Genomic DNA, 11,140 nt, shown 5'->3' on the forward strand with positions numbered 1-11,140 from the left:
TAGTATTTATTATTTATTCGAATGCTTAATAACTTACATTATTATATAAAAAAATTTCAAGTTAAAAATAAATATTTTTATAAATAATCTTTTATTTAATCCGTGTTTTTTTTTTATATAAGGTAGGTAGGCCAATGCGCCACCAACTTTGGGAACTAAGATAGTAGTACCTGTAGTAACACTGGCTCTACTCCACCTAATGGTAAGTGGTAGTAGAGTCCAAACGCGACGACGGCCAGTACAGACGGGAAAAACGTTCTGCACTAGCCGCCTTCGCCTTGCCGGCCCGCAAGATGCCTCTTCACGCCTCGTTTGAAGGAACCCGGGTTGTAAGAGAAGCTTACGTGTTCCCCACACGTGAGCTGGTTAGGAATTCCATTTTATGGAAGAGCTACAAAGAAAGGACTTGCCAAATTTCTTTGTTCGCGATGGAATTGATGTCACAGTTAGGCGGTGACATCGAGAACCAGCTCGCGTGGACTTAAGAAAGAAGGGGGAAGCAGGAATTAGAGAGAATAATTCCTCAGAGCACTCGCCGTGATACAGTCGATAGAAAGCGCTCAGTGCTGCTATCTCGCGACGCAATTGTAAAGGTTCAAGGGTGTTTGTGACCTTTACGTCGCCAATAATGCGTACGGCACGTCGCTGCAACCGGTCCAAGGCCTCAAGTAGGTACTTAGCGGAGCCATCCCAAAGGTGCGAGCAATATTTCACGCAAGACCGTACCTGTGTTTTGTACAGCAGGCACAGTTGTTGTGGCGTGAAAAAACGCCGCACCTTGTTCAGAACTCCGAGTTTCCGTGAAGCTGTTTTTATAACAGCCTCGATGTAATCCCTTGGACTAAGGTCGCAGCGAACGTCAATCCCCAGCATGGCAATTTTGCTTTGTATTACCAGCGGAATACCACAGAGGGAGGGAAGAGGGGATAATGCTGACTTTTTCGCTGTGAGAGCGCGTACCTGTGTTTTCTTGGCATTAAACTCAACAAGATTATCAGAGCCCCATTTGGCGATGAGCTCTTATGTCCTATCGAGTTCAATGACAAGATCCTTCCGCCTCTCCTCAATTTCCGCTCGCCCAGCCACTGCGCGTCCGTGGTATCCACCATGCACTGTACTATCGTCTGCATAGCAATGTATGTTTCCAAGAGAGAGCATATCATTGATATGCAAAAGAAAGAGTGTGGGAGATAGCACAGATCCCTGGGGGACGCCAGCATTCACTACATAGAATTGTGATGCGCAACCATCTACTAAAACACGAAGGCTACGCTTGTGTAGGAAGCTGGCAGTCCAGGTGCATAGCTGAGCAGGCAGACCATATGCCGGTAGCTTGGAGAGAAGACTTTTGTGCCAGACCCTGTCGAAAGCCTTGGAGATATCGAGGCTGACAGCCAACGATTCTCCATGCTTGTCGATAGCTTCACCCCATAGGTGCGTTACGTACGCTAGAAGATCACCTGTGGACCGTTTTGGTCGAAACCCGTACTGACGATCATTAATTAGACAGTGATCTTCTAGGTAATGGATCAGTTGATTGTTTAAAATCCGTTCCATCACCTTACAAAGTACTGAGGTGATAGCTATTGGCCGATAATTTGCCGGGTCAGACCGATCCCCTTTTTTGGGAACCGCTTGCACATTAGCTCTTCTCCAAGCCTCCGGCACACATCCCGAAGAGAGAGAAAGTTGGAGCAGGTCCGTTAACACAGGAGACAGCTCCGCCGCGCACTTCTTCAGCACAATGGCTGGTATTCCATCGGGACCGGTAGCTTTCCGTATATCGAGTGATTGCAGCTCCGCACGCACATCACGTTGCCTGATTTTGATGTCAGGCATCGTGTGGCCACATGAAGGTATTGTTGGTGGCTGCGCACTACAATCATCGATGACGGAATTATCGGCAAAGAGTTTAGCCAGGAGCTTGCTTGCTTACTCTTGCGGACTGTGAGCTAGCGATCCGTCCAGATTTCTGAGCGGTGGCAGCGAAGGTTGGCAGAAATTGTTTTGCACAGACTTGGTCAGACGCCAGAAGCTACGGGAGCCCCTAGGATGCGAAACAAGGTCATGACCAATCTGTACAATGCGCTGTGCATCCGCTCTCGTGTATGCCTTTCTACAGGACTTGGAATTTTTATTGTAGTTTGCTTTCAGTGAGTCAATGTTAGATGCCCCGCTAATGCAGCCGTTGATCAAAAGCATGAGCAGTCCTTCCAGTATGGTCAGTTTTGAGGGATTTCAACCATGATTCGTGGTGAGCATTAAAATCCCCCAAAAACACCAATTACGCGTTAGGAAATTACTCTTGCGCAGCATTTGCCACCCGACTAAGATGGTCAAATCATCGGCTTGTCTCCAAGTCACCATTGTGGGATCTGTAGAGGCATACGTAGACTCGACTCTGACGAACCAGGTACACACGTACCACCAACATGGAGAAGGAGGGGTCCTCCAAGCAGCGGAGTCGGTGACATCAAACATTCGTCCTGACGAACAAGCATACTCCGGCTTTCGCTTTGAAGGATTCTTCAAGCGTGTAGCCGGGATAATTAAGGTAGCTGGTATCGGCAGGACGGAGTATTTGTGTCTCCGTGAGAAACAACATTGCTGGCCGTGCTGTCTCGAGATGGTGGTGGACAGCGTTGAGGTTTGCGTGGAGTCCACGGATGTTAGAGAACTCGACCTCAAACAGCGAGGGTATGGTGGGGGTATGCACCGCTGTACGACCGTTATTTCTGTTTTGTTGTGCTACCATTTGGGAAAAAAAATGGAAAAGAGACGTGAAGCGAGCGACGTATTGCCACGATAGGGATGGGAAAGTGTGGAGGCGTGTTTCCCCAAGTGGTTGCCAAAAGGAAAAATACACTGACCCGCCGGACGGAAGGGCCCCCGAACCCCCCCGGAAGTGGCCGCCGGGACCCCCCCTTCCGGTCACCAACCGGCACGACGGTCCACCCCGAGATTATGCGTGGCCTGGTGGGGCAGCCTCGCGAGCTGGTTAGGCACGCTCGGCAGGTCAATACAGTTTCCCCCGGCATTGGATCAACAGCCGTCTCCATTGGACCAACACCCTTCGGCAATACTCACTCGGGCACTGGCTGTACGCTGGCTGACCTCGAAACGCGGCTGCAAGCCACTTCACGAGTTTTTCACCATGCGTACGGTGGTAACAAGCCAGGCGGATGTTTAACATCCTACCACCAGATGAGCAGATGGTCGCTCAGATATCCCTTAGTCGCCTCTTACGACACATATTGGAACGAGAGGGGCAGTGAAATATATTCTTTCTCCGTCACTACACGGATAAAGTATACTTTTGCCGGTTGCGTCACGTTAAAAATAAAGTTATTAGAACTTTCGTTACGTAAATTATGTCTTGTCTTGCTTTCTTTTTGTTTTGCTTATAAGTTCGCAAATCTCGAGTTCCTGGGTTCAAACCCCCCTGAGTTTTTTTAGTACCAGCCCTGAATCTGGGGTCTTAAACTTCTGCGTCTCGGATGCATGTGCACAGATTGTGACGGACTTGCCATCCCATCGGATTATGATAGTAAGGGTATACAGAGTGCACTTGCGTTTGCGGACACATTTAAACACCCTTGAGAAATTGCTCAGGCAAAGGTCAGCATTTTAGTTGTCTTACTATATATAATTGCGATGAAATATTAATTGTACATTCTATCATACATTGTGTAAATTCTAAGTTAATATCGTTCGTTTTCGGTTACGTTACGTTATTCTGTTTAGAAATGAACTAAGGCAATTCCGTAAATCATAAAATATTGAAGTTCCTTTCTAAGTTTGTAAGAATAAAAATTGTCATGATGTTTATATTATATAACAAGTTTTATTTTATGTTAATAGTTTTTTTTACGAGATAATAAATGGTGTTAGTAGTCAGTTAAATCGCGCTATAGTTTGTTACATTTGAATTACATAGAAGAGATTATTGTTTTTGTTATATTCAAGCAAAATTAAAATGTTAGTCTAGAATTATTAGTTTCATTATGACATAGTGTTAATAAGTGACGTTTTGGGAAGAAAAGTTTGTACAATATTCGACATCTTTAATATTTGTTTATAGCTCTTGTTTTGTTAGATTAAAAAAAAATGATAAGTTCTATAATATTTGCTGAAATACTCTTTTTATTTTAATGTTTATACATAACTATATGATGAAATAACAGTAATTGCATACTTAATTATTAATCGTATAACTGTTTTAAAATATATCTCTGCGGTTGATATCCGAGATATTTACGGAACGGTGTAATATCAAATAATCTGTCAGGTATTGAAAAATTGCATATTCCGGTGTCTAATATTCGCCAATATCCTAAAAAATACACATTTATCTTAAGGTAATTTAACACTGTTTTTGTTAAATATACACAGAGAAAATAGAGATTCAGAGCAAAGTAAATTCGTTTTTATATTCGTTACCATTATAATCATTTTTAAATTATTATTGTATAATGAGTAAAATCCATTTATCTGTATTCTAATAAAATCTTAAACTAATAATTATGTAAAGCCGCCTGCGGCTTCGTCTACGTGGGAGGTGTGTGGGTTGGGCATCTGCAAGTGTTAGATTAAGAAAGGACATAGGGTACTATGTACTTATACATGCGAAATGCGACTTTGAAATGTTTTTTATTAGGGGGCTTTTGTATCACGTCTTTATATAATTTACTACCTGTAAGTAAACGAATTGTATTTTGAATATAATAACTTCTAAGTTGCTAAAAGTGAGCCAGCTTACAGTTAACGGCATTTTTTTTTAAATTATAAAAAGTAGGAGGACTGGCGAATGGGCCATCTGATGGTAAGTAGTCATCAACGATCACGACGGTGGTCACTCGAGGTCGCACACTCGGAATATTAATCAGGATACTAAACTATATACTTACTGATCGTTTTTAAACAATTATCGAAATATGCATCGCAGTATGAGTTGAAGGTTTTAAATCCTCTTGGTCTATTTCTAGGATAATTAGGATGATTTACAGCACATACAGGTGTACTTATACTTCTGAAATAGTGGAAAAGAATAATTCAGCATTATATTGTTTAATTTTTTTTTTATTTCAGAATCTACCGGTATTTTGTCCTTCTATAATTTTGATTTAGTCATTTTTTTTATATTCATGTGTGTTTTTTATTTTAAGTCATTATTATATTCGTTATTTCAGGATCACATACATTCTTAATAAATAACATTAAAGTAAAATTTAAAACAAAAATATTTTAAAGTGCAAAACAGATAAAATAGAGATCTAGGTGTTGTGAGCAATGTCTCTTTGATTCTGATGTTTTTTTTTTTTTATATGTCCGGGATGGCAAATGACTCTACTCCACCTGATGGTAAGTGGTAGTAGAGTCCAAACGCGACGACGGCCAGTACAGTCGGGAAGAATGTTCTGTACTAGCCGTCCCCGCCTTGCCGGCCCGCAAGATGCCTCTTCATGCCTCGTTTGAAGGAACCCGGTTTGTAAGAGGAGGGGAACACGTGAGCTGGTAAGGAATTCCATTTTTTGGTAGTGCGACAAAGAAAAGAGTTGCCAAATTTCTTTGTGCGCGATGGAATTGATGTCACAGTTAGGCGGTGACATCGAGAACCAGCTCGCGTGGACTTAAGAAGGAAGGGGGAAGCAGGAATTAGAGAGAATAATTCCTCAGAGCACTCGCCGTGATACAGTCGATAGAAAGCGCTCAGTGCTGCTATCTCGCGACGCAATTGTAAAGGTTCAAGGGTGTTTGTGACTTTTACGTCGCCAATAATGCGTACTGCACGTCGCTGCAACCGGTCCAAGGCCTCCAGTAGGTACTTAGCGGAGCCATCCCAAAGGTGCGAGCAATATTCAACGCAAGACCGTACCTGTGTTTTGTATAACAGGCACAGTTGTTGTGGCGTGAAAAAATGCCGCACCTTGTTCAAAACTCCGAGTTTCCGTGAAGCTGTTTTTATAATAGCCTCGATGTAATCCCTTGGACTAAGGTCACAGCGAACGTCCATCCCCAGCATGGCGATTTTGCTTTGTATCATCAGCGGTGTGCCACAGAGGGAGGGATGAGGGTAAAATGGTGACTTTTTCGCTGTGAGAGCGCATACCTGTGTTTTGTTGGCATTAAACTCAACAAGATTATCAGAACCCCATTTGGCGATGAGCTCTAACGTCCTATCGAGTTCAATGACAAGATTCTCCCGCCTCTCCTCAGTTTCCGCCCCCCCAGCCACTGCGCGTCCATGGTATCCACCATGCACTGTACTATCGTCTGCATAGCAATGTATGTTCCCAAGAGAGAGCATATCATTGATATGCAAAAGAAAGAGTGTCGGAGATAGCACAGATCCCTGGGGGACCCCAACATTCACTACATAGAATTGTGAAGCGCAACCATCAACTAAAACACGAAGGCTACGCTTGTGTAGGAAGCTGGCAATCCAGGTGCATAGCTGAGCAGGCAGACCATATGCCGGCAGCTTGGAGAGAAGACTTCTGTGCCAGACCCTGTCGAAAGCCTTGGAGATATCGAGGCTCACAGCCAACGATTCTCCATGCTTGTCGATAGCTTCACCCCAGAGGTGTGTTACGTACGCTAGAAGATCACCTGTGGACCGTTTTGGTCGAATCCCGTACTGACGATCATTAATTAGACAGTGATCTTCTAGGTAATGGATCAGTTGGTTGTTTAGAATCCGTTCCATCACCTTACAAAGTACTGAGGTGATAGCTATTGGTCGATAATTTGCCGGGTCAGACCGATCCCCTTTTTTGGGAACCGCTTGCACATTAGCTCTTCTCCAAGCCTCCGGCACACATCCCGAAGAGAGAGAAAGTTGGAACAGGCGCGTTAACACAGGAGACAGCTCCGCCGCACACTTCTTCAGCACAATGGCTGGTATTCCATCAGGACCGCTAGCTTTCCGTATATCAAGTGTCCTGAATAATTTTGCAAGATATATTGTTGCGTTGAAGTATGTGCACCTAAACTGCGTTATCTATTCGCTTCCTATCGTAGTTCACTGGGATAATATTCAAATTAGACTGAAAGAAGATCAAGCACATCATTAATGGCATTATATGCTTTTCGACGCAAGGGAGTATATCACTAATTACATATATTTGTAAATCAATTGTTATGTAAAATAATACATATATATATATATATATATATATATATATATATATATATATATATATATATATAATCTAGGTAATATAATACTACTACTATAATGACTGAATAACGGTGTGTATGAAGAATATGTAGACGTTAAAACTAAATGCCTTATTTTGACCAGAACTGGAATTCGAACCCTGGCTCTCATGATTTACATCCTAATAAGTCTGGATAGCCAAGACCAAAGATACTTTGATTCATATATTTATATGATATGTACTGTGTTATAAGGCACTTGGTATATTCATCAAAGCAATTTTCATTATTCTGCAGGTTATCGTATTGACTATTTATGTAGTTGAAGGCCATCGTGGTGTAGCGACCGTAATCGTGGTTCATGGCAAGTTCAATGTCCGATTGTGGTATATCTGTTATGATTGGAACATATTGAGTTGTTGTTTCTGAAAAATAAAAGAAATATTAGAATTAGAGTTGCATGTTTATTACTGTTTCTGAGGATTAGTCATTTCTCAGTATAAGACAAATTAAGCATTTATTGGATGTATGCTTCAATTTATAGATAAAGGACAGATGGTGGTAGGCGATATATTACTGGTATTAGCAAAACAAAATGCAGACTGGTACTCGTATATACCTTGTCGAATGAATAGACCATTATATATGGATATGTTTATAATATTAACAAATATAAATAATATAAAAATCTCTAACGTGGCGTATATTATGTTTAAAGAAAAAAGTTAGAAGTATTAGTAGATAGGTTTGGATGAAATGATTGACATTAAATTTAATTATCTGTCTAATACGTGTATATAGAGCTGGGCACCTCTAAAATATTTTCATGTCTAAGACGACCATGTCGTATGTATTTAAAGAAGTTTTATTATAAGTTTAGGGTTGGTTCACTCTGGCAGATTAGTCCGTATGTGGTGCTATTGCAGAATTAAGATATAAGATCAGCTCATTATAGCATATTTTGACCACCTGTGTGCTTTTCTAACAAAAAACATTGAAGTTGCAACTCGTTATAAATGTAAAGTAAATAATTCTTACATATTTACGAATTTACTTATAATCGTTGTTTAGCGGGCGATTAGTTAAACAATTCTGTTTTCATTTTTCTAATGTCAAATCAACAATGACAGAAAAAGTGAAATCAGTGTTCAAATTAGAGAGGGTTTTTCCTTACTGACCCAAAAAGTCTGTCTGGGTACGGGCCTCGGGGTTGCCCCCTATACCCGGGCTATTCCTCATCGCTAAGTCATACTTGCCGTGTCATTTTATTTTTGGCCCGAAGGGCCAGATTCTCAATGACCCAGTTCATTCGTTCGTTCGTTTGTAACAGCCTGTGAATGTCCCACTGCTGGGCTAAAGGCCTCCTCTCCTCTTTTTGTGGAGAAGGTTTGGAGCTTATTCTACCACGCTGCTCCAATGCGGGTTGGTAGAATACACATGTGGCAGAATTTCAGTGAAATTAGACACATGCAGGTTTCCTCACGATGTTTTCTTTCACCGTAAAGCACAAGATGAATAAAAATCACAAATGAATGGCTGTTATAAATTCAAATGTTCAAATTAACAGCTATTAAGCAACGTTTATAAGTAATGCCGTGTAACAAACTATTATTTCTTATTAAATTAAATAATTTACACAGTGGTCTCTATGATATTATTTGTGTTGTTCGTTCAAAGATCGACCATACAAAATGGGTACTGAACCCATTTTGTATGGTCGATCTTTGTTTTGTGCCGGGAAATATTTACGCCTATTGTTTGAAATGAGAACTTCTGATACTAGTATAAAGCAATTTGTTTTAGAGTGTCATGTTATTTGCTTTGTATTTTGTATGTTTATATAAATATTTAATACATCTAATTCTATTGTATTCTTGACTTTGACTTATTTACGTCATCACATTTTATTGTCCATTTTGTCGAAATGTCTCGCCCTAAGAACTCTATACCTCGGGCACTATTTGCACTAAACAAACTATAGACTAAATAACTAACATATTTGCAGACGAATAGCAATAGTAAGTCGGTGCTCGCAATTTAGCAAGGAACTGTGTCTGCACCTCTCAAAAAGTTAAATACATTTAATTTTACTAATTATATTAGATTTATGTCGTCATGATCTTGAACTTATTATATTTTTTTCTTATTAAACAACAAATTAGGTTATGTACTAAACAAGAATATGAAGAAGTAAGTAAATGCTTGTGATTTCAAAAATTGATATTTATTTTAGAAACAAACTACAATAATGTGAGAACATATATATCGATCGATCGATTACATGTTCAAAGTGTCAAAAGTTTTAAACAAATTGTCTGAAACATGATATTTCGTTCATTAAAAACAAATTTGTATGGTTATTTTGAGCTCTACTTAAATAGACAATACTTTAATTAACTAAATTGGCTAAAGAGTTTCCGAGAAATCGTTTAAAATACATAAATATATACGTCCAACATATAATCTAATATTTATTCAATTAGTATATTTAATTTACAAATTAAAAACAGTTTCACTCTTACCTACAATTATAGTTTCTACCGTAGTTTCTTCAGAATTCATTTCAATAATCGGCAAATTGAAACTAAATAAAAGAATGAGGAATTCTAATACAAAGAAAATCATCTTTAGAAAAAAATAATATCTGTGTTCAACGATTTGAAGTTCAAGAACTTATGATAAAATGATTGATTGTTTTAGAAACTGAGTTATTTGCAAAATAAACCAGGTAATAGTGAAACGGTTATCGTCAATATGTAATCCCTGCTGTAATTAGTAGACTAATGAACGTTTCCCGTTATTAAACCTAGGAGATTGTGTATTGATTGAGAGCGCGTGAATCTATTCGAGCGATGTGCTGTTAAACAGTTTTAAGATTCAATTATAACAATTTTTCAATGTTGAATAGATTTTGTTTGAAATAATAGTTTCTGCGTTTTTATTTTTGTTACACTTGAGATTAAATAATTAAATTTATAAGTCTATTAATCGACTTATAAATTTAATTTGTCTTTATATATATAAAGACTTGTCCTGACTGACTCATCAACGCAAAGCCACAGGGGTTAGAAACTTGAAATTAGGGGTGAAATAATTGATGAGCGGTTGTTTAGAAATCCGTCATTTTCAAAGTCAGAAGCATTAAATTTAAATAAAAGCTTCTGGTTAGAAATACATAAATATACAGTTCAGAGATTTTGAAAATCTACCTCCAAGAGGATGAAATAGGGGTGAAAAGCTTTTATGAAGAGACCGTCATTTTTGAAGTAAGAAGCAAAAAGTTTGATATACAAGCTTCTGGTTAGATATAAATAAATACGTATTTTAGGGTTTTTGAAAATCTACCCCCACAAGGGTGAAATAGGGGTTGAAAGTTTCTATTGGGAGTATGAAATTTAATATTAAAGCTTCTGAGCAAAAATAAATGCACACGTATTTTGTCATTTTTGGAAATTCAACCCCAACCGGGACTAAACGAGTTGAAACATTAGTATAAAAAAAGATCTGATCTGCTTGAAATGTACTGTGTGTTTTTCTTGAATGAATTGATAAACATGTTTGAAACATGAATTGTTAGAATGTTTATTTTAACATATTCGCTAAAAATATCATATATATACTTCTGGGTGCAAATAATGAAATGCAAAATTCACAATGTCTCAAGATAAATATCTCCTAGAGAGGTGCAAGAATTAAGTTTCATTATACAAAATTTCGCTTAAAAATTAAGTATTTCTGGAAAAGTGAAAAATTTACCTTCAAAGTCAAAGACAATAAAAAAACTAATAATGTATTCTGTTTTAGTATGAAGTGATAACTTTATTAGATATTTCTTAAATTAACTCTGAGATAATTCTTAAGTTTCTTGCCAGTTCTTTTTGGTGGTATTAAAAATGATATACTACTACTGTCTACCTACCTACCTTAGTAATACAAATTATATAAAGCTATTATTAGTACATGTTGTAGTTATGATTTTATT

General features: G+C 38.7%; 1 protein-coding gene across 1 annotated transcript; it reads right to left on the bottom strand.

Annotated features, from left to right (window-relative positions):
* Positions 1–4,123: 4,123 nt before the first annotated feature.
* On the bottom strand, positions 4,124–9,936 carry LOC126778299 (uncharacterized). Its single transcript, XM_050501795.1, has 4 exons — positions 9,681–9,936; positions 7,403–7,583; positions 4,908–5,029; positions 4,124–4,333 (listed from the first exon to the last, which is right to left on the bottom strand). The coding sequence occupies exons 1-4, from the start codon at positions 9,781–9,783 to the stop codon at positions 4,203–4,205; spliced, it is 537 nt and encodes a 178-aa protein (XP_050357752.1). The 5' UTR covers positions 9,784–9,936; the 3' UTR covers positions 4,124–4,202.
* Between the last annotated feature and the right edge of the window lie 1,204 nt (positions 9,937–11,140).

Source organism: Nymphalis io, chromosome 25 (genome assembly GCF_905147045.1).
Source record: "Nymphalis io chromosome 25, ilAglIoxx1.1, whole genome shotgun sequence".
Classification (NCBI taxonomy): Eukaryota; Metazoa; Arthropoda; class Insecta; order Lepidoptera; family Nymphalidae; genus Nymphalis; species Nymphalis io.

What these genes read in the sequence shown, in the direction of transcription:
- LOC126778299 (XM_050501795.1), bottom strand. Translation starts at nt 9,783, where the DNA reads ATGATTTTCTTTGTATTAGAATTCCTCATTCTTTTATTTAGTTTCAAT. An exon ending in GGTAGAAACTATAATTGTAG is followed by an intron (nt 7,584 to 9,680) that starts GTAAGAGTGAAA and finishes TTTATTTTTCAG; the next exon opens with AAACAACAACTCAATATGTT. An exon ending in ACCAAGTGCCTTATAACACA is followed by an intron (nt 5,030 to 7,402) that starts GTACATATCATA and finishes CCACTATTTCAG; the next exon opens with AAGTATAAGTACACCTGTAT.